Consider the following 27,874-nt stretch of genomic DNA (forward strand, 5'->3'; position numbering starts at 1 on the left):
CTCTCATCTCTCTCTTTTTAATGCGTTTGGTGGGGCAGAAAATGGGCTTAAGAGTATTAGGGACTTTTCCTGATTGGAGAAGATCTGATATTATAAGGAACTGTAAAGAAAAAAGACTTCTTTTTAAGAGAGAGAGAAACTGGGTGGCTATTGGGGTGTGTGTGTGAGAGAGTGGGGGTCTGAGTTTGTGAGAAGACGAGGTGGGTGGTTTTCAGAGGTAGACCCAAAATTCTTGTTCTTCCAGATTTGTACCCTTTCTTAATTCCAGAGCTGGAATTCAGGTATGTAGATCTGAAGTTGTACGGGTCCTATAATAAGGTCCAGAAAAAATCTCCCTCCATTATTCATTCCACTAACCAGCAGAGTCTGAGTCCTCGCTTCTCCACATAGAGTTAGGAGAGAGAGACACACACAAACACCTCTGCCTGAAACCTGGGACGTCCTCTGCCAGTCAGTGCCGACAATATTGAGCTAGGTGAACCTAGATGTCTGATTTGGTATAAGGCAGCTTCCTAGTTTGTGTGTCCTCCTGGTCTCTTGCAACCCATAATGGCACCCTGAATCCATTGCCTGAGGCAGCAAGACCTGAGTTCAAATCTCCGCAGAAGGCATGACCCCAAATTTCTTATCACATAGATATGGGCATAGAGAGATACCTTGACGCTTTTGGCCTCAGTTTGGCTGAGATCCCCAACACCTTTACTAGACAGTCACGAGAAATCTGATTCAGATCACATTTTAAGCCAAATTTATTTATTTATTATTTGACTTATATCCCGCCCTTCTTCCTGGCAGGAGCCCAGAATTTATGAATATCTGAATTTATTGGATTTGCACTTTCCAAAACCATTTGAGAACTGAAAGACAGCTATCCTTCGGAATTTGTACTCATCTGGATTTTGCGATGCGCTTCGCCAACCAAATAATGTTTACCAAAATGCGTATATTAAGGGAAAGCGGGCATAAAAATGAATATATGGGTTAAAATAAACATACAGGGAAATGGCTTGCAGAAATGTGTGCATGAGTCAAAACTGCATACAAAAATGTGTTCAGTAACAGAAATTCACATTGAAACGCTGAAGAATTTTCATGAGGATTTTTTTAAATTGCAAATTGTTGGAGAAATGCGGGGAAGTCAATTTCAGATTGAAATTGACACATCCTGTCATTCCCTACTAGGGAGTAAGCACCACTGAACACAGAGTAGGGCTTATTTCTGAATAACTGCGCTTAGGATTGGTTCACTTTCTAAGCCACCCTGCTAGGCTGTGCATGTACTTTTTCCGTGCATAGGCCAGGTGGGAAAACTAAACCTCGCCTTTTTGGGTTTTGTTAAAAAGACGACAAGGAAGCAATCTTGCTCTTGCTCTCTCTCAGCCCGAGATGCCTCAACTATATATTGGGAATAGTTGTGTCTAAAAGTGGTTTGGTTAGCAAAAGAGCATCACATAGTTAACGCTCTGTTGCAGTGGGGGAGTCGATCTTAAGTAGAACCTCCATCTTCAGAGGCAGTCTTATCTTTGGCAACTAGCTGGTGGAAACAACAACAGGAGGGGTGGCTTTTCCCCTTTGTGGGCTGCTCTCTGATGGAAACTGGATACTGGGTTAGAGGGTCCTTTTGATTTGATCCACTGGGGGTGTCCTTAAGCTTTTTTCAGAGGACAGAACTGGAGTAGTTTTTGTTCTGTGATTTGGAGTGGGTACCTTTACTCCTCTGGATGAGTTGATAAAAGTGCACAGCTCAAGTGAACCGGGACATTGGCGGGGGTGCCACCTGATTCAGTGCTGCTCCAAAATGGGGGCTTTAAGCCCCCTGCCACATGCACACGTGTAGAAAGACACCCAATATCATCTCCATGGGGCCTGCATCCCTCTTCTGGCCACAGGCTTGGGAAAAGATACGTTTGACATGCCCAGAGGTGCTCTCGTCATTCTTAAAACACTTACTTCATGCGATTTCTGGCGGCTGAGACTTGGTGTTGAGAAAATGGGTTCTGGGGTTTGAGCCCTGACTCTGATTAAACCGCCCATCTCTGCAGATTAATCCAGATGGACTAGCAGAGGAAATTAAGGTGTGTGTTTTTAACAGTTCTGAAGTATAAGTGCTGCCACACTTAAAGACTGATTTCTTAGAAGTGCGGAACGAGTATTATGTAACAGGACCGGTTTGGCAGATAGAAGTCATTGAGTGGGCACCTATGGGGCAAGACGACCCCACAAGAAAAGAGGCCCCAAGCTGTTAAGGGCTTTTATATATTAGCAGTAGCACCTTCAACTTGGCCTGGTATCTTATGTATTAACTCCTGTCTCTTCCTCTTCAGATCATTTTGTATTGCACCTTTATTAATAATGCCTCCTAAGTTACTAGACCAACTAAGTCATACTTGGAGTAGGCATTGAAATTAGTGGGGTTTGAATCCCAACTCAGCCATGAAGCTCAGTCACTGGATCTCTCAGCCTAGCCTACCTTGCAGGGAAAGCTGTTCTATAAATGTAAGACATTTGTTTCTTACCCTCTGCAGGTCACCGGGGGAGTGTTTACACAGTCAGTCCTACAAGCTGAAAAGTGCCATCGGTGAAACGGCCATCCTATGGTTTTGTTCAAAGGATGTTCCCCCAAAACCGGCCCCCGGTGAGTTACCCCAGCTTAAGGTTCTGTGGAAAGTTTGGTTTCTTAATTCTTTGGGATATGGGTGGAGGGGAGGCATTCAACCCCTTTTTAAACATACTTTGTTTTGAACCGCTTTCAGCTGTCTTCCCTTTTAAAAGACATTTTGGCCACAGATTAAATTCCGCATGTTGCAAGCTGTTCAAGTAGTAAGTTTTGCTCAAGCATGAGAGCGTGGCTGTTGTAAAGGAAAGGCTGACTTTGAAGGTTTCCCTTTTCATCAAACCAGGATTTTTTTTAGGGAGGGGAAGAGCAAAAAATAAACAAGTGTTACTCCTTGGTCTGTGTTCTATTCTTTTATAATTCTGTAATCAGTTAGTTGTACACCACCTTGATATTTTATTTATTTTCATGAGCTGGTTGTTTAGAAATACTTGGATAAGCAAACAAGTCCAAGACACATCAGCGCAGTTTGTAGGAAATAAACATTTCTTTCATCCAGGCTTCATTATGTTATTCTGATGGTGCCATATCCGATACCAAATAAATCCACTGTTGTACAAGAACCCAGTTTAGATCTCCTTAAATAGGGCTATAAATATATGTAAAATAGTTTTCTCTCCCCCCCCCCAAAAAAAATCTGTGTCACTTCATTTTCTGTGTTCTCCTCTAGGGAAGGTTTTGGAGCGTTCTGTGGAATTTTAATACTACCCTGTCTTTCTAATGTCTCTTGAAAGCCCTGGAGATCTGCTACCAGTCACTGTGGATAATACTAAGCTAGATGGACCAATGGTCTGACTCAGTATATTGCAGTTTCCCGGGTTCCTATTTAAATCAGGCTTTTATTTGGGATCATGAGGACTAGGATCTTAAGGGTAGGGCCATAACTCAGTAGCTTTGCATGCCAGGAGTCCCAGGTTCAATCCACAATGGTATCTCCAGGTAGGGCTGGCCGAGGGACTCCCTGTCTGAACCCCCACAGATCTGCTGCAAGTCAGTGTAGACAGTACTGAGGTACATGGATCCAAAACCTGACTTGGCAGAGATCTTGGCAGAAATCTGACTTCTGATGTTGCAGGGGATAGTTAGAGATGTTACCAGAGCTCTGACCAAACTTGTGTCATTGTCTTTTACACTTGTAAATTGCTTTGTTGTTATGTGCCTTGAAGTCAGTTTTGACTTACGGCAAACCTATGAGTCAGTGACCTCCAAGAGCATCTGTCATGAACCACCCTGTTCAGATCTTGTAAGTTCAGGTCTGTGGCTTCCTCTATGGAATCAATCCATCTCTTGTTTGGCCTTCCTCTTTTTCTACCCCCTTCTGTTTTCCCCAGCATGATTGTCTTTTCTAGTGAATCATGTCTTCTCATTATGTGTCCAAAGTAGGATAACCTCACTTTCATCATTTTAGCTTCTAGTGATAGTTCTGGTTTGATTTGTTCTAACACCCAATTATTTGTCTTTTTCGCAGTCCACGGTATGTGCAAAGCTCTCCTCCAACACCACAGTTCAAATGAGTTGATTTTGCTCTTATCTGCTTTTTTCACTGTCCAACTTTCACATCCGTACATAGAGATCGGGAATACCATGGTCTGAATGATCCTGACTTTGGTGTTCAGTGATACATCTTTGCATTTGAGGGCCTATTTTGGCATTAAGTGGTATATAAATTAATCTAATAACAACAATGACAACTTTTCGGATTGAATCCTTGTGCTTTAAACAATAAACAGAATTTCGGGGTGGGGGAACTTTTGTTCAGCTGGAGTCATTAACAGTGCAAGCCTGTACATGTCTACTTGAGAGTAACCCCATTGGAGTCGAAGGGATTTATTGCTAGGTAAGTGTGTGTAGGATTGCACCCTAAATAATTCTTGGTGGTTATTTTTTGCTAAATATTATTTATATAAGGAATCTATTAATCCATGCTTTCAGATTAAGGCTGAAAACCTATAAAAATTCCCTGGGAGTAAATCTCATTGAACTAAGCAGGTCTTACTCCTGAGCAGATATGTAGTGGATTGTGCAGGAAGCCCATGTTGAAAAAGAAGTCTCCAACATTTTGAAAAGGCATAGTACATTGATCTTGGTCAAGGTTTGAGGGTGGCGACCACCTATTGGGGATGTTGTAGTAGTGGGCTTCCTGAATGAGCAAGAGGTTGGACTAGATGATCTTTGAGGTTCCTTCTAACTCTGATTCTATGAGCACACCTAGCTTTGGAAAGGTGTCATTTTCTTATGGTTAGAAGGAAAGATAATTTCACCCTGAAGGACCAGGATTGGGGGTGGGTGGGAGAGAGAACAGAGAGGGTTTATTTATTAAATTTATATCCTTCCCTTCCTCCCAGTCGGAGGGTTAACTACTGTCTGCAGCAGGTGGTGATTGGAGCTTTCTCTACGTGTCTCAGGCTCACCTACAGGCACCACCCGTTGTCACTGCAGCTGCTGCTTCCAGTGTAGTCTCAACGGCCCCCCAGTCCTTGAAGCTGAGTTACCCGGAGATCTTGGACCGCATCAAGGAAGAATTTCAGTTCTTGCAAAACCAATACCACAGGTAAAATTGCCAGCTTTTCGGGATGGGGTGTGTGGAGACATTCTTTGCCTTGTTTCCATGTGCGTGCGTGTGCACGCAGCCTCAGCAGAAATTCTGCCATCTCTAAAATTGATGGCATCCCCAAAGTTCTGGATGTGTAGGCAGATCGTTATTTTATTTATTTTATCTCTCCCCCTCCCCCCTGCCCCTATTTCTTGAATTAAACTGGGAAGAATTCTGCAATTCAACACCTGAAAAATATTTCTTTTAGGGTGTGGAAAAATTACGTAGCTGATTTTTACAAACTCAAGACTCTCTTGTCCATTCATGCCAGGGTTCCCCAGAGTAGTCTTCAGCAGGAAGGGTTCTTTCTCAACATCTGCTACTGTATCGTTCTAACTGGAGACCAAATCTGGGACCCTTCTGCAAGCAAAGCAGATGTTCAACCCCTGAACTCCATCCCCTTCTAACAGAATTTAAACAAAGCCAAGTTCCTAGACCTTATGACTGTGCAAACATTCTGGGATACGCATGGGTGCTTCTTCGTAGAAAAAAATCAGAAGCTAGACAATGTTTTATTTGGTGGTAGCTTGCCCAAGCTATGAATTGGGGGGGGGAGTTTGAATAAATTATTGAACAACCTTACCCTTTTCACAGCTTGAAGCTGGAATGTGAGAAACTCGCTACAGAAAAGACAGAAATCCAGAGACATTATGTCATGGTAAGCATCCTGGTGCTGGAGCGCTTGTGCATTTCATCTTGGGGGGGGGGAGGAGGCTGGTATGATGGCAGAAAAGAAATCCCCCCAAACAAAGCTGACGAATGTCCCTGGCCTTCAGTTGCTGGGGCTGCATTCTGACGTGATGGTTTAATCGAGCGGCCTCGCTTTGAGCGATCGTCCCATCTTCGGTTGCCATCTCTCGCTGCTACTGAAGCCTTTTGAGTGTGTAAGCCGAGAAAGCGACACAAGGCTTCAAAGTGGAGGAGGGGAGTCGATTGGGCCCTCTTTGCCCCACCCCAGGGCCACCCCGGTTTTATACAGTGAGGATAAACCCAGGGGCCGGGAGGACGGGACAGGGTGATAAGGCGGCCCCCAGGGCCCTGAAGATTTTCCTGGATTAGAACTCCCATCATCCCTGGCTGTTGGTTATCAGCCCTGCAGGTGCTGATGGGAGATCTGATCCAACAATATCTGGAGGGCCACAGGTTCCCCACACATGATTTATTTGTGGGTTTGGTTTTTTTCTTTTTTGCAATGTCTGGTAGTGGGGGGTTATGTGACTCTATGTGGTCCCATATAGTGATTGTCATTGATGATGACGTGTTAGCATTTGTGCAATGCTTTCAGGTGCTCCAAGCTATCTTTTACTCCTTCCGAAAACTCGGCAGAGTTGGTTAGGAGCCCTACGGCGTGCCCATTACGCAGATGGGAGACTGAGGCCACGAGCAAATTCCTTCCTTTAAGCCTCTTGTGTTCATGGGGGTCTTTATTTTAGAATCCTTTGTTGATCTCTGTCTTGCAGTACTATGAAATGTCCTACGGATTGAACATTGAAATGCACAAACAGGTAAGTCTTTGCAAGCATGTGTGTCCATATGTTGTTTTTTATAAAAAAGATGTTGAAGGAGTGTGTGTGTGTCTGTGCATTTAACTCTTACTTCAAAAGTGCCATCGTTTCAGGTCAAAATGTGATTGTAAGTTTTCAATTGTTTTTAAGAATGCATTTTACACTCGGGACCTCAGGATGAAAGGGATGGTAACAATTGTGTTGTTGTTGTTGTTGTTATAATAATAAAAGATGGTCCAACAGCAAGCAGGTCCCTGCCCCAGAGAGCCGGCAATCTACATTTTGACAGTAAGAAAGACGACCAAGAATTGCTGACGTTTTATCTTGTGTTTGTCTGTCAAGTGTTCATGACCCTGAGAACTCTTGGAGGGCGGTATACAATTATCAGAACAATAATTAATAATAAATTACCAAGGGGAAGGGGCAAGGGCTAAAGAGCAACAGAACAATCCTATTCAGTTTGCCCTTTGAATGCCAGTCAGTGGTTTTGTGCCAGTATTGAAGACCTTGCATGTGCCTGCAGCCTGTCTCAGTTATTGTGGCCATGGACTTTTCCACAATTGTCTGCTGTATAGAGGGGCAGGTGCCTGGGTGGATGGGGCACCCAAAAGGTAGTTTAATTCTTGCTGGGCCTGAGTTCCAATGGTTTCAGAGGTCTTTTCCTTAAGCCAGCGGTCTCACAGATCTGAACCGAGTTCTGAGGAATGTATTTGAATGGAGGTGGCGCCATGGAAGTATTTTTGGAGGGTGTTCCGTGTGTAAGGGGCAGTGAGGGAGCTATGTTCAGGGTGTGAGTGGTCTCGAAGAGGGAGTCCCCGGTAGCTGCCGATTTATCGTCCGGAAGAGGAAGGAGGCATTGAAGGAGCGACGCACTTTGCAAGGCTAAGGGTGGCCGACTATGAGGAGTGAAGATCCCAGGCTGGAATAGGGCGATCGCAGGCTTCTGGAGGAGTCTTCATAGCGTTCATTTCCCAAATCCTCTGTGTCTTAAGAACAGGAACTCATGCAGGGATAAGGGGGAGGCTCCTCAGAGTTCAGGGAGACCTCCCACATAACACCATCTGAAAGTTTGCTGTTCACGGTCTAAACGGAGAACGAGAACCTCCGCACCTCTCTGTGTAGCCCTCGGGACTCCCCCTAGACCACGCCCCTTCCAGCCACAGACTTTCCACCTGGCAAAGCTCCTGTGTGGGAAAAGAAAAGGTTCGGATAAATTTCATGGAGGATCTTTGCCTGTCGGTGACTACTAAGCCCTGGCCGCTAAAGGGCCCTTTCCTGTTCTTGGGGAGTCTTCCTTTTTATAAACACCAGCAGCAGCCAGCTGGGGCAAAGGCAGAAAAAGGCAGGGGACAGACGGCTGGTGGTTCCTCTGTGGCTTTCCCGGAGGCATCTGGTGCTTGCTGGGGAGGCCTCGTTCTGATCCGTCCGTAAGCAGTTCTCTCGTATTCATGACTTTATACACCATATGCAACCCGGCCCTTGGAACGCTGCCATCTGGTCCTCCCCTTCCTCTCCTCTCCGCCTCCCCTTCCTTCATGCCTGCCCCCTCCTCTTTTCTTTTTAAAAAATGGCTCTCTCTTGGAATTCTCCTGTTTCCTCCGGCTGTGCAGACGGTAGGATTTACAGCCGGCTTCAGGTGCCACTGGCTGCTTGCCAGTAGCCTGTCTACATTTCTTTGGGGGTTTTTCCTTCCCTCTCTCTCCCCCCCCTTTTAACGAGAGCTCGTAACTCTGGGCTCTTGACAGCCGCTGCATGACAAATGGGAGCTTGTGCGCCGAGAGCCTTAGGGGTTATCACCTCGGTGTGCTGATGGATCCTTTTCTACACTAACCTCACCACCACCCCTGGTCTTCCTCTGTTGGCCTGCTGCCCCCCGTAGATTAAGGTCCTGTGGTCCTCCTGACCAGTAGGCTTATTTTTTAATGCCACCCCCCCACAAGCTATTTCCCCATCGCAAGTCTTATTGGCCATTTTTCTTATTTGGGGAAGGGCTCACGCTGTGTGGCAGAGCATCTGAATTGCGTCTCCGATGGCATCTCCAGCGAGGCTTTGGGAAAGACCCCTGCCAGAAAGAGAGCCGCTGCCAGAGCTAGATGGATCAACAATCAGACATGGTATAAGGCATCTCCCTGTGTTCCTGTGTAATAAAGGCTGGGCCGGGAACCTCGACGCTGGCTTGGAGTTCAGTTTAGTAATCCAGCTTGACGGTCGCAGGGCTTATGTGAATATTTTCTTCCTCTTCTTCCTGTGCTTAATTTCTGTACCACCACCACCCCTGCAGGGTTGAGAGGTTCAGGGGCTCAAATCCCCAATCTTCGCCTTTTGTACCTCCCTAAAGCTGATTGGGGGTGGTAGCAATCTTTGTAAGTAAATAAAGGCTGAATCCAGTCACGCCATACGTTTAAAACACATCTGACGCACATTTAAAGTACATGGTCTCTCCCCCAAAGAATTGTAGGAATTGTAGTTTGTTCAGGGTGCTGGGAATCTGTAGTCTCTGTGAGTGGGGTTACTACAGTTCCCAGGACTCTTTGGGGGCAGTCGTGTCCTTGAAAATGTGCTTTAAATGTACGGTACAAATCCGCCTGATGTCAAATTCGGAATCCAGGTCTATTGAAATTAATGGATCTGACCAAATGAGGTCCTTTAAATTCAGTTCTGAGTGCGACCCAGCTGGATATAAGTATCAGCTAACTTACAACAACCCTGTAAGGTGGGACTGTATTTGTTTTATCATTTTGAGGACAAGGAGAAGTTAAAGACTGGGAGAGGACAGGTCACTGGACTTAGTGGGCCCCTTTTGGCTTGATCCAGCAGCGAGGCTCTTCTGATGTTCTTATTTATGTATTTATTGTATTTATATACCACCCCATAGCCGAAGCTCTCTGGGCAGTTTACAGTAACTAAAAACATTAGAAACAAATATACAAATTTAAAACACAGCTTTTAAAAACAGTTTAAAGTTGTTAGGAGACTCCCTATTCCCCTCGCACAACTACAGTTACCAGAGTTCCCTGGGAAGAGAGATAGACTGTTAGACCACTCTGGGAATTGTACCTGTGAGAGGGGAGTGGGGGGTCTCCATTAACAACTCTCCGCGCTCTTTACAAACTACAGTTCCCAATTTTTCTTGGGGGAAGCTGTGCCTGTTTATAGTAGTATCATACGGCATTCAATTTATAGTGTGGATTGGGCCTCATTTGGAAATCTGTCATGGGCTTCACAAAAATACCCATTTCACAGAAGGAACAACTGGTGATGCCCTAGTCACTCCCCTCAAAACAAGAGGAAAAACACCTCCCCTCTCTAATACAAATGCAACACAATACACACACATCCAATGTGAATTTGGTACAGCCTTGACAGGAGCCCACCACTTCACCAAGAACCAGGCCTGGTCTGAATGTCTTTGGGGGCCCGCATTCCCTTCTGGGCACAACCTTCTGAGGGCCAAGGGAAAAAGAGGGTGAAGCAATGAATTAAAATGTTATCTCTCTGTAGGAGAGTAGTTTCTGCACATACTCACACACCCCTGTCTATCCTCCACCCAGACAAGCGAGAGGCATGAGTTGCTGTCCAGGTTGCTTTCTGTTCAGGCAAAAATCCTGAGGGTGCAAAGCAAGGCTGGTGAAGAAGCCATATGGCGTGGGGGAAGTTCCAAGGGCCATATTTTGCCCCCAGGCTTGAGGTTCCCTTACCCTTGTCTGGGGGTATGATTCTTGCTTAGGACACGAGGTTCTGGGTTCAAATTCCCAACAAGCCCTGCCCAGGGTGACCAGATAGGAATGTACCTTTTAGGAATGCAATGGGGAGCATCCATAGCTCAGCGGTAGACCTTCGCACACAGGCGGTCTCGGGTTCAGCCCTTGGTGCGGTAGCAGGGTCGACCGGATCGAGGCATTAATTCTAACCCAAAAGGCCGCCTCCTCCTCCTCCGACTGCTGGCATGTCCTGTCTCTTTCTGTTTAAAAATCGGAGAGAGCGAATTGAACGGGGGCTCTTTTTCGCCCTGTGCAATGCCTAACCGTGGTTTGACGCAAACCCACTTCAAACCACAGTTTCCCATTCCGGTCTGCGGCCAATCCTTATCTATAGCATAGGTATTTCCTTTCCCCCTCTTTTTTTCTGGGGGTGGGGGGATAATGAAACGCTTTGTTGTGGTTTTGGAACAAGCTACGCCTGTTTGGCAGCCTCTTTTTTTGTGGGGGAGTCTATGTGCAGAAACAGGCTGTCGCTTTTATTTTCTCCCCCTTGCACAAAAGGAGAGATGCCTAGAGGAGAGGAGGAAGGGAGGGAAGCCCTCCGAGGCAGGCCTGATCATTTTTCATACTGCGAGCGTTAAAGTGCCACTAAATTGAACATTAACGTGCGCGAGTGAATTGGAGGCTGTGTCTCCCCCAGGAGTGAGCCCATCAGTGCATTAGAAAAGAGAATCCATTACTGCAGGCCCCAGGAGAGAATTAAATCTTTCCCAGAAAGTACCTACTGCCAACGCCTCAGTTCCTCTCTCTCCCCCCTTCTTTTGGTGGATGGCTGCTTGTGCATCTGGCGTGCGCGAGCGCGATGCTTTTATTTCCCAAACTGGGATAGACACGGATCCTTTTGAACAGGAGGAATGCCACCCTCCTAAACGATTATCCTTGTGATGCTGGGGTGCCCTGATTGTGTGAGTGTGGCTTTCCCTGCGGTGTAAAGAGCTCGCCCCCCCAAAAAAAGCAACGGGGGTGGTGGTGGTGGAGGAAGTCTCTCTGTGCATGCTCAGAGGTATTGGTGATGTTGATTAAACGGCTGGGCGTCGTGTTTCGCTAAACTGTGGAACCTTTTTCAGGGCCAAGGGCCATGTTCCCTTCTCTGCAATCTTCTGAGGGCCACATGCCAGCAGTGGGTGGGGCCAGAGGTGGAGGTGGGCGGGGCAACAGGTGCAATTTTTGCCTCTCTGCTGTCTTCTAGTTTTTACACACCTTCTGCTGTGCCTCTCTGTCTTCACAAGTCCAAGTCCCAAGGATGCACTGTAGCCAGGTAGAAACACTCCCTGAATATGTGGTCCTGGGAGAGTGCCGAGGGCCAGATTAAAAAAAGCCTAGAGGGCCCCATTCGGCATCCAGGCTTGCGGATCCCCGCCCCAGAGAGTTGCATCCAATTAAGCCCCTTCACAGATTAGACCCATTGAAATCAATGGGCCTTAGTCCATTACTTTCAATGGGCCTACTCGAAGTAGGGCTAACATTGGCTGCAGCCTGGCGGGGGCACTGCCACAGGTGGGAGGGATCAGTGCCATGTCGTTGAGAAAGGACGGGAGACTGAAGGCTGATTTATTACCTCCCACGGAGAAGTATAGAAACTTCTGGCCCTGCCTCCTGTTTCGAGTAGGACTGCCGGTTTGTCAGTGGCTACTAGCCGTGATGGCTATGCTTCCAAGTACCAGCTGCTGCAAACCACAGAGGACAGGCCACTGGACTTAGTGGGCCCCTTTTGGCTTGAGCCAGCAGCCAGGCTCTTCTGATGTTCTTATTTATGTATTTATTGTATTTATATACAGCCCCATAGCCGAAGCTCTCTGGGCAGTTTACAGTAACTAAAAACATTAGAAACAAATATACAAATTTAAAACACAGCTTTTAAAAACAATTTAAAATTTTTTAACAATTGAAAACACATGCTAAAATGCCTGGGAGAAGAGGAAAGTCTTGACCTGGTGCCAAAAAGATAACAGTGTTGGCGCCAGGTGCACCTCATCAGGGAGATCATTCCATCATTTGGGGGCCACCACTGAGAAGGCCCTCTCCTTTGTTGCCTTATGTCCAGCATTGCCTACTCTGACTGGCAGGAGCTGCTGACCAGAGAAGGGTCTTCCCCTGTTGCCTGATCTTCCCTACCAGGGAATTAGACTGGGGGCCTTCGGGATGCCAATCAGGTGTCCGACCACTGATCTACAGGGGGGCCCTTTCTGTTGGGAAGTGGAAGGTGCTGATGGCATTGCTGCTGCAGAATCCTGGCTGATATCTTGTCGTCTTCCCTCCCCCAACTTCCCTTGTCTTTCTCCCCTCCCTGCTTTCTGCAGACAGAGATTGCCAAGCGCCTCAACGTCATTTGCGCTCAGCTCATCCCCTTCTTGTCCCAGGAGGTGAGTTGTCTGTCTGATAGCCGTTGCATCTCACAGGAGATTTTGATGCCCTTCTTAAATGTGAAGAATCGGGGGGGGGGCAGGGAGAGGCTTAGGGCTGCGTTCAGACGGCAGTTTATTCTGTTTTCCCGACGTTTCCTGACCTGATAATTCCCTGATAATTTTATTTGATCTTTCACACGATGTAAAAGCCATGTTTGGAAATCGAGAGGAATATTGTGGACGTTTAGCACTCATTTCTGTGTTAACGGCTCCCGGGGGGGGGGGAATGTTTGCAACCTCATGCACCCAGAAAATTGTGGGTGTGAAGTAATGAAATGTATCTGTTTATTAAATTTATACCCCGCCCTTCCTCCCAGTAGGAGCCCAGAAAACAAACAGAACAGTTAAAAACACTCGTCATAAAATCAGACTTCAAAATATCTTTACAAACACATTAAAACAAAAAATTGGGGCGGTTATACCGGCCTACAGTTCTCTCTCACCATTTTCATGGGAGAATCACAGGGGAACGGAAGTGTGCAAGTGTAGAAAGCGGGGAGGGAGCGCCGACATGTCCAATGACAGTCACTATTGCGGCACAACACGCCCCCTGGCAGGAATGAAATTTTGCGCAACGTGGCGGCACATCAGTCAAAAAGCCCCCATTCCATAAGTCAACAGGCCCCGCAGTGTGAAAGATTAGAAATTGGGACAAAAGCACTCCCATTATCAGGAAAACTAATGTAATAAACCCCATGTCTGAATGCAGCCTTAGATGGGCCGGAAAAGAGAGCTCTTGTTTAGCATGCCAGCCATGCTCTTTTCCAACGCACTCCATTCCGTTCCTCCTTCCTGGTTTTCTGCCCCCTACAAGAACTCAGCATTCTGTAGCCACTGAGATTGAACGTAGGAACGTACCTTATATCAAGTCTGACCCTTGGTCCATCTAGCTTAGTATTATCTACACTGACTGGCAGCTGCTCTCCAGCGGTTTCAGACGGGGAGTCTCTACAGGATTGTTGTGAGGATAAAATCAGGCAGGGGAGAATTGCGTTTGTATTCCACCTTGCGCTCCTTGGAGGAAAGGTGGGGTATAAATGCAATAGATAAATAAAAACAAAGATAGACAGATATTATGAACACTGTAAATGGCTTTGGGATGCCTCACAAGAAGGGATTCACCAATGAAATCAGTCATAATAATATATACTTACTTGTTTATATACCGCTTAATTGTTTGCATTTCTAAGCAGGCTGTGTGGAAACAAACCATGCAAGGGGAAAAAAAAGAAACGTTGACAATTTACTGTAAAACCAAGTGCTACTTTAAAATGCTTGGGGAAACAAGAAGGTCTTAGCCATGCACCTGAAGCTCACAGCAAGGAGCGTGCCCATCTCATCCCAGCGTGGGCGGGAGTTCCACAGGCCCACAACACTGAATGCATTTAATATGATTGATTGATAACAAGGAGGATTATTTGGATGGCTTTAAAAGAGGATTAAACAACCTCATGGGGGATAATGCTATTGGTGGCTACTAGCCAGGATAGCCAAGCTTTGCCTCCACGCTTTGGGGCTCGCCATTGAGGGATCTGCTTGGCCACTGTGAGATCAGGAGGCTAGGCTACGATGGGCCCCCTGTAGCCTGATCCATCTGCTGAAAGGCTCCTCTGATATCCTTATTTCCGTCTCTCTCTGCCTATACATGTTAATCTTTTTTTTAAAAAAAAATCTTTTTCATTCCTTGTCTCCATCAGCATCAACAGCAGGTGGTCCAGGCGGTGGAACGTGCAAAGCAGGTGACTATGGCAGAACTGAACGTGGCGATTGGGGTATGTGGAACCCCCCCTTCCCTCCCTCCCATGTGCAGTAAAAACGTTAAAAATAACGGCAAAAGCAGAGGTCAGCTATTGCAAAAAGACATCTTCTTAACTGCTTGCATAAACCTGGCAGAACAGAACAGTTTTCGGTGGGCGTTTAAAAGTTAACACAGAAGGCGCTTGCTGAATAATGCAACTTTTGCAGGTTATTTTCAGTTGTATGTGCGTCGACACACGCTTTCCTCATTACATGTATTTTTGCACATGTTTGCTGGCTGGAGAACTGCCTGGCCCGACTCGGGGCTGTGCGAATCTTGAAGGATGACTGCGTTTCGGTGTGTGTCTTGTTTTGGGAAGTGCAAACTAGATGGGGGGGTGTCGTCCTTAAATGCAAACTGAATCTAATGTCTCCCCATTGCCAGTCTGATGCATTTGCTGTCAAGAGCCCTGCGCGCCACTCTGTGTGTTAGAGCGAGGGGGAGGGAAGGAAGGAAACAGGCTTGTTTTAGAGGTGCGTTGGCAGAAGCAGCCACTCGCTCCATTGCTGCGGTTAATGAGCGGATTAGAAGAGGCTCTAACCGGAGGAGCACGATAATGATAATGGCCATGGGTAATTGGATTTAGTGCAGTGGGCTGGGGATCCTGAGTGGGATGTCTGGAACAGAGGTGGGCACGTGATCCCGCGGAATGGCAAAAGGTTCTTGCAAATGATGCCAGTTGTGTGAGATATATCAAGGAGGAATATGCAGCGGAATATTTCAGTGTGGGGTGTTCCTTTTCAGCCAGCCATGCCCTTTTCCAGGGTATTCTATTTTCAGGGTGCCTGCCGGCCATGCCCTTTTCTGAGAGACTCTGTTCCATTCCTCTCCAGATAGATAATCGACCTTCTATGGAGGCTACACACATTCTTGGCATTTTCCTTCCTTATGGATTTTTTTATTTCTCCAAACCTTGAGGTTCCATTAAGCCCCGTAACACCCTTCCCCCCCAAAAAAATAAGTGGTGCATAGAAAGACTGGCACTCAAGCCTGAACATAGGAAATAGCGGGAATGATTATTGCATGAACTTATCTGAAAAAGACCCTTGTTGTGCACCCTTGCACTTCACAGGGACCCAGTTGGATTGCAACTCCCATCAGCCCAGTCCCATCCCTCCTTATGCAGAGGTGCAACAGAATTGGGTGCTGTTGGGAGGAGGCTGCCTGTTGGCTGTCTGCATGCTTCTCTGTTCTGATCACGCCACTTGAGAGAGCATGCATGGAGAGTGCGGCAGTTAAAGACTCTTGCCCCCTGTGAGAGAGGTCTTTTCAGGGGACAGTCTCACCCCGAAATATCTAATTGACAGCTTGAGGAATGCTTCTCTTAAGGATTGGAAACTTCCTTTTTTAAAAGAAAAGACTGAAATGGTCTCTATGCTGATTTTTTTGCACTTGATTCCAAACTGTGCACGCACACAGAGGCCCTGTTTTATTTAGTGGACTCTTAACTCTGGTTTTACCTGTAATTACTTCAGGGAAAAGAGGATTTTTTGGGGGGGGGATGACTTTGTAGTGTTGAAAGGTTGTATCTGGGAGTGTGCAACGGAACAGGTGTGTGTAGGGGTAGGACGGGGGAGGGAAGATTTTCAATCTAGATGGGGAAACTAGATTGCGGTGACGTGCCAGTGAAGGAAACTCTCCTCTTCCTACTGGTTCCCTTTTGAAAGCGTTTTCTTTCTTTTTAGAACGAATGGTGATATTTAATCTAAAAGGCTAGCGAAAGAGAAGCTGACCCAGTTTCTCCAGCTCTGTCGAAAGCACGGGTGCTTCTAACGGCGGTGGGGGGCTGTCGGTGTGCGAGAAATAAACCAGCTTTCTGGCGAGTGGGTTTTCCTGGCTGATTCTACGTTGTTGTGTATTTGTGTTGTTGATTCTTAGCCTTCGCTTTCCTCATGAGCAACAGAGGCGACAGAGATAAAACCGCAAAAATTAGTTGTTGTTTTAAAAAGCTACGATTGTTGTTGCTGTATGCCTTCACGTCGATTACGACTTGTGGCAATGCTATGAATCTTTTTTGCATATATATTCATAGGGATTTCATGGTAAGAGGTATTTGGAGGTGGTTGACCGTTGCCTCCCTCTAAGCCGACGGCACCTGGGATTCCCAGGCAGTCTCCCATCCACGTACTAACCAGGCCTGACCCTGCTTAGCTTCCGAGATTGGGCATATTCAGGATAGTATGGCCGTAGGCAAAGATATGGTACAAAACATAATAAGCGAAAGACAGCTTTTTGAAACAGTTTGGTAAATTGCAGTTTTTTCCAGCTAGAGGGCCACATTGGCAGCTTGTAGTCTCTCTGGGAGCCACGTGCCACCAATGAGCTTGCCCACACACACACCCCAGAGCATGTGCAGAGGGGTGGTTCCCCTCCCCAGACCTAGAAAATCCCCAACTTTGCCATATGTTTGTTTACATTTATATCCTGCTACGGGGCAGGGCATATATGGTGCCTGCCCCTGTCACGGTGGCCATCCTCACAACAACCCTGTGAGGTAGTTCAGGCTGAGAGACAGCGCCAGGCCCTAAGTTAGCCAGTGAGGTTCATGGCTGAGTGGGGGATTTGAACCCTGGTTTCCTGGGTCCTGTTCCCAACACTCTAACCATTGCACCATGCTGCTGTGCTATAGTGTGTGCATGATATCTCATTCATGATATATAAATATCACTCTCCCCTCATCATTGAGGAGTTGGAATGAGCACACAAATAAGCTCTGGGAATGCCCCCTATAGAAATTACAGGGAAGGCAGAGGAGAGGGACAGCCCCCTTTTTACCTTTTATGTGATGGACCACTTATGTATTGAACTATGTACTTTTCTTTTAAGATAAAGCAAGATTCTGGCCCTCATGGTTCTAAATAAGTATTTGCTTTAAATAGACACTGAAGGAGCTGCTTTTTCCATCTAACTCCATATTGTCATCGCTGACTGACAGCGACTCTCCAAGGTTTCAGGCAGGACACATTCCCAGTCCTACCTGGAGATGCCGGGTTTCGAACCCGGGACCTGCTGCGTACAAAGCAGGTGCTCTGCCACAGAGCTAAGCTCCTTCCTAAATCGAACCAGGCATGCTCGAAGTGTCAGGATCTGAACCTGGATCTCTTGACTCGTACAGCGGAACTTTCTATAGTTGCTAGACCAGGTTGTAGCCAACAAAATTGTATTTGGAGGAGACCCATGGGGCTGATGAACCTAAATCAGTCATGTGCGTTATTTTCAGTGAGTTCTGAGCAGGGCTAACGTTAAATATAGCCCTGTTTCATCCTAAAATCCTTTGTGTAGTTTTCTTGTGTTTTTTTTAAAAAAAATCCCCTTCTGTCTCCCGTCAGCACCAGTTCCAAGCACAGCACCTCTCGCACCATGCACCACCCATCCCGCTCACCCCTCACCCTTCTGGTGTGCAGTCGGCAAGTTTGGCCACCCTCGGCAGTGCCTCTGGCCTGCTGGCACTATCCGGAGCGCTGGGCGCGCAAGCTCAGCTTCTCGCAAAGGACGACAGAGGGCTGCTCGACGCGGACCACAGAGGTATGGGAGCAGACGTCTTCTGGCAGGGTTGGTTTTATTTTATTTTGGGGCGATGCCTAGTCTAGCTTGCTGCCTCCGACAGAGGACAGCCCAGACGTGAAAGGCGATGGCCAAGCCCTGGGGCTTCTCTGTGCTATCCAAGGTAGGCTGCCCCTGTACAAGGAGGTTGTTTCTGCTATCATGATGTGCCAGCAGCTGAATGACTATGAAACGTCCCCTCTACTTCCCCCCAAAAGCAAGGCTGCTTCAGGTTTTGATGTGAGAGGCAGTTGGTGGCCACTGTTTCCTGTTTGCTAATGTTTTTGCCTTTTTGATGCATTTTATGTTTCTGTTTTTTCCCAATAAAATGGGGTATGATTCAAACGTTGAATCCTGGGAGGTGGAGGGGAGCAAATAATTTGAACAAAAATTCAGTGAATTACGTTGTTTTGCTGTCAGACCTGGTTGGGTTTTGTGTGGAAATGATCAGTGAGTTTATGTTATCTGAGTGAACGAATGTTACTTGTTTGTTCGTAAGATTCAGGAGTACTGCAGTTGGGTGGAACCAGCAATGCATATGAAAATCAAAGGGTGCCCAGATATGCAGGCTTGCTGCTAACTTCAGACAAGCTACCAGCTCACGTTAGTTGAGAAAGAAATCACTAACAACTAGTTGCCTGCACTAGTTAGCCATTCCCTGAGGAAGAAACCTGCTTTTTTGCAACGCGTTCTTGGCTAATCGCCCAGCGCCAGCAGGCGCTCACTGCAGGCGATCACAACTCCCCACTGGCTATGGTAACTTTTTTAAAAAATGGTGTAACAGGAATAGCATGCTGTTTGTTCCTGCCCCCCCCTTTCAGATCCCCTTCTTAACCCACTTAGAAATAGGGAGGGCAATGTGATGCGTCCTTCCCTGACTCTCCCTGTCAGGTTCCTACCTGCTCCTGGTTACTGCCTGTCTCTAGGCACCACCAGGGACTCCACCAGTCCGGACCGCTCTCTCTTATGATTTCTCTCCCCGCTCTAGCACAGATCTCAACAGATCCCCCTGCTAGGCAACCACCAGTAACGTCCCAATACTAGTATTCCCAGAGACTCTGAATACTGGTATTGTTATTCTCTTCACCGCTGCCACCATTTGTTACAGTTCCCCTTCAGCCTTGGTCATTACCTTACCCTCCCTTCTGGTCTGTGAAACCCCAGCCAAGGATCAGGCCTTTGGTAAACCAAATTAAGAGCTAACAAGATTAACAAGATTTCTTCTTAAGGCACATAAGCATATGGTTTTACTCAATACTAATCCGAACTCCACCTCCCTCCTGGTAAACAACTCTCTAAACCCCACCAAGCAATCCACTCTTTCTCTTCTCCCCCCAGATTCCACAATTCACCACCTCACATTCCCCCAGATTTACCTGTCATCCTTTCATTTATACTGTCAGCCATTTTAAACTTCAGCCAATCATCAAGCATTCTATTGCCCATTCACTCCCCCTCCTCTTTCACTACTTACCATGTATACTCTAAACAACCAGCACTTACCATATATACACTAATATATAGGAACATCACATTTCCCCCCCCCTTAAACAACGGCAGAGTATTATTCCTGTTCCAGGATTTATACGTCGCGTTAACAAATAAAAGTCTCTATGGGGAAAATGTCTTTCTTTGTTCCTCTGTCTGGTCACGTCGCTGCAGTCCCAGCCACTTGCCTGGAAACTCCATCGGCCAGTACATTGTCCTTGCCTTTGATGAACTGGAAGTCCACTTGATAGTCCTGTAGGGCCCAGGACCACCTCTGCAGCATAGTGTTATGGTTTTTCATAGTCTGCAACCATAACAAGGCCCGATGATCCGTAGTCACTGTGAATCTTTGTCCCCACACGTATGGGCGCAACTTGTTCAGTCCCCACACGACCGCTAGGCACTCCTTCTGGACCGACGAATAGTTTTTCTCCCTCGGCGTCAGCTTGCGACTCAGATACGCCACTGGATGTCTGGTGCCTTCTCTCTCCTGCAGCAAGACGACTCCCAGCGCGAGGTCTGACGCATCTGTAGCCACGATGAATGGTTGCTCATAGTCTGGTGCTATTAATATGGGTCCTTGGCACAAGGCTTGCTTCAGCAGATCAAAAGGCTTCTGACATTCATCCGTCCATACCACACGCTCAGAACACTTCTTCTTGGTCAATTCATGCAAGGGGGTTGCTATTTCCCCAAAATTTCTCACAAACTTCCTATAAAAACCAGCCACACCCAGAAATGCCCTTACTTGTTTTTTGGTTAAGGGGATCGGCCACGTTTGTATTGCCTCCACCTCGCTCCATAAGGGGGTGATTTTCCCACTCCCCACCTTATGTCCTAAATAGATTACTTCCTTTAGTCCAAACTGGCATTTCTTAGCTTTTATTGTGAGGCCTGCTTTTCTTAAGGCCTCTAATACTGTTGTCAGGTGTTGGACATGCTCAGGCACCGACTTGCTAAAAATGGCCACGTCATCAATATAGGCCACTGCAAAATCTGACATGCCTCACAACACAGTATTGATTAGCCTCTGAAATGAACTTGGTGAGTTCCTTAGTCCCATGGGTAAGGTCACAAACTCATATAACCCATCTGGTGTACTGAAGGCAGTTTTGGCTCTGGATTGCTCGTCTAGTTCCATTTGCCAAAATCCTTTACAGAGATCTAGTGTAGAGATAATGGTTGCTGCCCCCAATAACTCTAACATAGCGTCTACCCTAGGCATAGGATACGCATCTGGGACAGTAATTTTATTGATTAGCCGATAATCAATGCAAAACCTTGTCGTTCCATCTTTTTTCGGAACCAGGACAATACTTGAGGCCCAGGAACTGATGGATTCCCTGATCACTCCTAATTCCAGCATCTCTTCCACCTCCTTTTTGATCTCATTCAAAACTTTCCCATTCACACGGTACGGAACAGATCTGATTGGGGCATGATCTCCAGTATCAATGGAATGTATAACTATACTGGTTCGGCCAGGTTTGTTGCTAAAGAGATTCCTATAGGTTTTCAAAACTCTCAGAATCTCTTCTTTTACTTCCTCCTTCACCTCCTCTGACCATTCCACTTGATCTACCCCTCCTTTGTCTTTGCTTTCCTGTACCAAATCTGGAAGTTCAGGCCCACTTCCCTCAGGGAATAAGGTAACTTGCAACACCCTTGCATCCCTGGTATGGTAAGGCTTTAATATATTTACATGAACCACTTTGCTTTTGTTTAATTGGTCTGTGGTGATTACATATGTCACTGTGTCAAGCCTTTCTCTGATGGTATATGGTCCTTCCCAGTTAGCCTGTAATTTGTCATGTTTCCTGGGTATGAACGCCATAACCATATCTCCCACATCATACACACATTCTCTGGCTGTTCTGTCATACCAGTAACTTTGCTTCTCCTGTGCATGACTCAAATTCTCTTTCACTACTTCCATCATTTGTTTCACTGGTTCACATTCATCCTTTCTCTCAGCAGGCATCCACAGTCTATATAAAATCCCATTCTCACACACAACTTGATTCCTCAGTTTGTCAGTGAAAGGAATCTGTTGGGTCAGGGCTTGTTCCTTTACCTGCTTCAAACTGATATCTTTATGCAGCTCTTCCCTGAATTGCTCTGCTTCTTCCCCAGAGACCACTTGATAGTTTGTCTTCTTCAGCAGGCCTGCTAGTGGTTGCTATGGTGACCTGAGGCTGGTTAACAGATTCCACCCTGTTTGTTTCAGCCCCCCTTAATATGGCTTCTTTTTCTCTGCCAATTTGCTGTCTGGTCACTACATAGATCTTTCCTTGGGCGCCCATTACATCCCTTCCCAGTATTACTGGTTCTTGTTGCTGGGCATTAATGCCTACTTTATATCGGCCCTCTCGGCCTCTCCAAGTCATTTCCACCAGGGCCACAGGCAAACTTTCTGGTTGACCCCTCACTCCTTGGATAGTCACTGTTTCCTGAGGTAATATTTCTTCAGATTTTATTAAATCTGGCCTCAGTAATGTCTGAGCGGCACCAGTATCAAGCAATGCCCAATAATTTGCCCCTTGTACTCTCATTTCCTCTCTCAGACTTGAATCAAGGTCTGTTACTTCTGTCCAGTTTATCTGGCAAAACTGAACCTTTTTCGCTGTTTCTAAAGCCTTGGGCTTTGTTTTCACTGCCCTTGTCTGAGCAGGATTACTAATGGGGTTGGGAACCTCACATTGAAAACGTAGGTGCCCTGGTCTACCACATTTGTAGCATAATTTCTCCTCACTTTTAGGGTACACAGATCCACTCTGGGGTGTCCTGTGCCCTTCAGATTTTAATGGAGGACTCACTCGCTGTGGTACCACATCCCTTCTGCCAGCACTGTATGGTCTGGGTTTAAACTCTCTTGATGTTTTCCCCACCCAGCCAGTTCTATTGGAGGCGAAGTGATCCGCCATCTCTGCGGCCTCCTGCACAGATGTAGGGGTACGGTCTTTGACCAGGAGCCTTATTTCTGGTGGTAACTGATGGTATAATTGACCCAGTATCATGAGGCTTTTCACCTCTTCCACTGACTGAGCTTTGGCACTACTCATCCACTTTCCAAATATATCCATCAACTTTGCTCCCAGTTCCACAAAAGACCTCCCTGTCTGTATCTGGCAGTTTCTGAAAAGCTTTCTAAAATAATCAGGCCCCAGTCTGAATCTTTTAAACACTGCTTCTTTGAATTCAGCATAGGTGACGGGCCTGTCTGAGGGGAAATATTGGTATACCTCAGCCAATTCCCCTTTAATCAGGTTTGATAAATACTGCATGTATTTATCTTCAGGTAGCCCCCACAACTGAGCTGCTTTTTCAAAGGTGCTGAGGTAAATTTGAGGATCTTGACCAGGCTCATAGACAGCAAAGTCCTTTGGAGTAATTTTTATTTTTGCTCCATCTCTCTCTTTCCTTGTCTCCTCAGAGTGAAATTTCTCTCTATCAAATTTTAACTTTTCTACTTGTAATTCAGCATCCAATGCTCGTTGCTTCTCCCTCTCCTCAAACCCCAATCTCATTCTCTCAATTTCCAACTCCCTCTGTTTTTCCTTCTCTGCACCTTCCATCCTCAATGTCTCAGCTTCCAACTCCCGCTGTTTATCTTTTTCCTCAGCCTCCATCCTCAATCTCTCAGCTTCCAACTCTCTCTGCTTGTCTTTTTCCTCAGCCTCCATCCTCAATCTCTCAGCTTCCAACTCTCTCTGTTTTTCCTTTTCTGCACCTTCCATCCTCAACTTCTCTCTCAAGTACTCTATATAAGCGGGATTGCTTAAATATCCTTCTGGGGTCTCTTCTCTGACAGGTTGTTTTTGCTGGGCAGTTGCAAATCCTATAAGTGCTACCCTCAATTCATCTACCCCTTTACCCTCATGAGGTAAATTGAATGTTATGCACTTCTCCACCAGCTCCTCTCTTTTCATTTTTATGTATTCAGCCATGGTGTTTGAGTTCACTCACTCTTTGCCACACACTCTTTGCCAGTCACTCTCACAAGAAATCTTGTTTTGTTATTTCTGTTTGCCACACAACTATTAGGGATTGTCTAGTATTCGTATCTCACTGCTACAGCCAACACCTGTGATGTAGTCTCCTTTGTCACCACGTGTCTTTGGGACTCTCTTTGGTTCGTATCTGGATTCTCTGTTGTTCGTATCCCACCGCTACTGACACCACAAGTGATGCGTCCTTCCCTGGCTCTCCCTGTCAGGTTCCTACCTGCTCGTGGTTACTGCCTGTCTCTAGGCACCACCAGGGACTCCACCAGTCCGGACCGCTGTCTCTTATGATTTCTCTCCCCGCTGTAGCACAGATCTCAACAGATCCCCCTGCTAGGCAACCACCAGTAACGTCCCAATACTAGTATTCCCAGAGACTCTGAATACTGGTATTGTTATTCTCTTCACCGCTGCCACCATTTGTTACAGTTCCCCTTCAGCCTTGGTCATTACCTTACCCTCCCTTCTGGTCTGTGAAACCCCAGCCAAGGATCAGGCCTTTGGTAAACCAAATTAAGTATTTATTACAGATAACAAAACTAACAAGATTAACAGGATTTCTTCTTAAGGCACATAAGCATATGGTTTTACTCAATACTAATCCGAACTCCACCTCCCTCCTTCTTCACTCTCTCCTGACAAACAACTCTCTCAAACCCCACCAAGCAATCCACTCTTTCTCTTCTCCCCCCTATTCCACAATTTACCACCTCACATTCACCCAGATTTACCTGTCATCCTTTCATTTATACTGTCAGCCATTTTAAACATTCAGCCAATCATCAAGCATTCTATTGCCCATTCACTCCCCCTCCTCTTTCACTACTTACCATGTATACTCTAAACAACCAGCACTTACCATATATACACTAATATATAGGAACATCACAGGCAACAATTTAAAACCTGCTCCTCAATGTTTTGTTTGGAAATTTCCGATTTGCTCTGATGGTGCGTGCGTGGTGGGCTGGAGGAGGGATTCTTCTGGTTTCGAGGCTAAAATATTTCTCTCTCTCTCTTTCTCCTCCATCTTTGCCCTGTTGCTGATCCGTGTTGCTATGGCGACAGAGAGAGACCCGGGTCCCGTAAGTCTCCCCCCCTCCTTTTTACGCTGTTCAGGTCTTCTCCTGTTCTCACACACACACACACACTTTCCTGTACCTGCTAGCTTGAGAGAGCACTTTCAAACATGGGGAGAGAGAGATAATAAAGTGTAGAGGCTCTTGGCGTTTAATTTTCTAATAATAATAATAATAATGATAATAAGAAAAGGGTGTGTGTGTATGTTGGGAGCAGGTTGCAAAAACAGGCAGCAGGGCGAATATGTTGAACCAAACAATTGCTGGAACAGCTTTGGAAGCGGCCTATTGTGCTGTTGGAAATGGTTTTCCTCTCTCCTTGTGCTTGGGTGCTCTGTTTTTTGCGGGGTGGGGTGCATTTTCAGGGGCCATGCGACTCCCGCCTCATGAGCGGGGGCAGGAAAGCGTGCTGCCCCGTGATATTTAATTTTCTTTATTGTAATTGCTCAAATATATTTACAGTAATACCTCCAGGGACAAAGCTCCTTTAAACAAAGGCATTTTTAAAGGTGAAACTGACTACCTTTGCTTTGCTATGGATAAACTTTCAAGCCTGTGCTCCTGCTTTAAGATGAAACTGACCAGCCTGTGTCTTTCCTTTGCTGTCAGTAAACTGACAAGCCTATGCCTTTGCTTTAAGGGGAAACTGACTAGCCTGTGTCTTTCCTTTGCTGTCAGTAAACTGACAAGCCTATGCCTTTGCTTTAAGGGGAAACTGACTAGCCTATGTCTTTCCTTTGCTGTCAGTAAACTGACAAGCATGTGTGGTTGCTTTGCATGAAAAGATATCTTGCTTTCTCCCAGGGCTGGGGAGGGAAGGATCCAATACCATTCAGAGAAGGAGAAAGAGGGGAGGGGGAGGATGCCTGGCGGGCACCGTTTAAAGCCCCTGTTGAAGCTGCCCCCACCATCTATGAACAAGTGTAGGAACCTATTCCTATTCTTTCCATGTTATTCTTTCTACTTTGTTAACTGAGGTACTGCTGTGTAGACCACCAGCCTCTGATAAAATTACCACTGTTCTTCAAGCTTGAGTCTGCAGATGTTGTGGGATGACAACTTGCAGCAGTCACAGCCAGCTTAGCCGATGGCCAAGGATGAGTGGAGCTATTGTCCAATAACATCTGTGGACGTGAGGCTGAACAGTGATAAATATAAAATAAAACAAAACAAAGAAATCAATAAAAATAATGCAAAATGGCAGTTAAAATGATAAGACTACAAGAGTGGACGAGAATTCAGATGAAGGCTGCCTGGTGCAGAGTATAAGTGGAAGTTTGGCTGCCTCTGACTTGAAAAACCTTGGTTCAAGAAACGTTGGCTGCAACCGTCTTAGCCTTTTTTGCAGCTGCGTCACGCTGCTGCCTCGAGGTCCGCTGCTGACTCTGCTTCTCTTCCCCCCACCCTTTCTACAGAGTTCTTTAGCCCTGTCAAACGGAGAACGGATGCGGGCCATTTCAGAGTACCTGAACAGCAGCAAAAAGAGGAAAGCCGAAGAAAAGGAATATGGCACAGACTACGTACGCTGGTCCTTTTTAGTTTCCGGCAAATGTTGGTAAATTAAATGATGGGCTGCCTTCAGCTGAGTCCTACCTCGAAATTAATAGGCACAGCTAACTTTAGTTTCATTAATTGCAGTAGGGTCCACTCTGAGTAGGACTTAGCTGTGAATATGTTTGGGTAGGCTTGTTTGATTGGCTGGTGGAAGAGCTGATGGGAGTTGTAGTTCAAAACATGTGGAGTGCACCAGGTTGGCAAAGGCTCTTTTAGTGTGTTGAAGACAGATTTGTTTGACGCTCGGCATGGTATTCTCTGCAGAACCACGGAAGGCGTATGCGACAGACGGGTGGGTATGTTGTTCATCCAGTTCTGGAGAGGCTTCTATATTTGTTTTTTTACCTCCTTTTTGCTCACAGGGCAGCGATGGCGACAAGAGTGAAGAGAACCTTGTGGTTGATGAACTTTGTGTATGTATACAGTATATATATATTTCAGCTTCCTGTGGGCAATCGTGGGGGCGGTGGATCAGTTTTGGGAAGGTTTAAGCAGTAACTTAGCAGCAAATTCAGAAGCGCAGGGTCCCTTCATGATAGTCACGCCACACCCCCTCACTCGCTTGCTTGCTCTCCACTGTCATCTCTACACTCCTTAGCCTGTTCTCCCATAATAGCAGGCGACCATAGGAGCCAATCAGCATGAAAGGGGAGAGTGTGTTAGCTGCTGAGGAGAGTCTTCTCAGTGGCTGACTCGCCTCCTTTCCCTTTGATTGGCTCCAATCAGCAGGAAAGGGCAAGAAAGCAGGTGAAAAGACTCTTCTCAGTGGCTAACGCACTAGCAGATGTCTCAAGGAGCCTATTAGCATGAAAGGGAAGGGAGTGTGTTAGCTACTGAGAAGAGTCTTCTCAATGGCTCTTGCACACTCCCCTTTTGTGCTGAGAGGTTCATAGGATGCTGGAGATATAGGGACCTGGCTGGGACCCAGCTCCCCCCAAAATAAGGGGTCTGAGACCCTGAGACCCCAGATAACTACACCTCTGGATTTAAGATGCCTTCAGGGCAGCAGAGATGACCTTCCTCCACAGAGGCGGAATTTCACACGTGCATGTGCATGAGAGCTCTCATGCAAAACTCTAGGTTGGGTGCGGAACCACCCCCACCCCCAGCTGGATTCTTAAATGTCAAAAGGAAGGGGAGTCCCATTTCGCAAGAGGGAGGCTGTTCTGCTCACACAACGGCAGTGCTGGAGGCCGCCCAAGGTATCTGAAGTTGCTGCGCAAATGCTAAGAATTCCCATTCTCCAAACTCCGTTGAAAGCAGCTGGCTCTTATTTGAGCTGAAGTCCCCCCTCTGATTCCTCTCTCTCTCTCTTTTCCCAGGACCCCTCTTCCCCCCACAGCGTCCACTCCTTCTCCTCTCGGGAAAACGGAGTGGACAAATCCGCCCTGCAGAGGAAAGAGACGGTGCAACTGAGCCCTGCTTCCAGTGGCTCCTCCCCAGGCCAGATTGCCAAGGATGCCGTTGTGGTATGTCGGAGGAGTTGTGTGCGTGTGCTGGGGAGCCAGAACGCGGCAGTTGGGGGACCTC

General features: G+C 46.6%; 1 protein-coding gene and 1 pseudogene across 4 annotated transcripts in view; one reads left to right on the plus strand and one right to left on the minus strand.

The window, feature by feature from the left end:
- LOC133372398 (transducin-like enhancer protein 1) overlaps positions 1 to 27,874 on the plus strand; it is a 41,183-nt gene that overhangs the window by 827 nt on the left and 12,482 nt on the right. The window contains exons 2-12 of one of the 4 annotated variants that reach the window (XM_061600941.1): positions 2,526 to 2,635; positions 5,020 to 5,165; positions 5,802 to 5,865; positions 6,668 to 6,712; positions 12,774 to 12,836; positions 14,576 to 14,650; positions 18,006 to 18,201; positions 24,780 to 24,796; positions 26,206 to 26,310; positions 26,707 to 26,757; positions 27,667 to 27,813. In XM_061600941.1, coding sequence (XP_061456925.1) covers positions 2,612 to 2,635; positions 5,020 to 5,165; positions 5,802 to 5,865; positions 6,668 to 6,712; positions 12,774 to 12,836; positions 14,576 to 14,650; positions 18,006 to 18,201; positions 24,780 to 24,796; positions 26,206 to 26,310; positions 26,707 to 26,757; positions 27,667 to 27,813 — 933 coding nt within the window. In that variant the 5' untranslated portion in view covers positions 2,526 to 2,611. The remainder of the gene's footprint in view (positions 1 to 2,525; positions 2,636 to 5,019; positions 5,166 to 5,801; positions 5,866 to 6,667; positions 6,713 to 12,773; positions 12,837 to 14,575; positions 14,651 to 18,005; positions 18,202 to 24,779; positions 24,797 to 26,205; positions 26,311 to 26,706; positions 26,758 to 27,666; positions 27,814 to 27,874) is intronic. The other 3 variants (XM_061600942.1, XM_061600943.1, XM_061600944.1) reach the window with 3 other exon arrangements.
- Positions 16,760 to 16,868, minus strand: LOC133372972 (5S ribosomal RNA; annotated as a pseudogene).

This window comes from Rhineura floridana, chromosome 18 (genome assembly GCF_030035675.1).
Source record: "Rhineura floridana isolate rRhiFlo1 chromosome 18, rRhiFlo1.hap2, whole genome shotgun sequence".
Taxonomy (NCBI): Eukaryota; Metazoa; Chordata; class Lepidosauria; order Squamata; family Rhineuridae; genus Rhineura; species Rhineura floridana.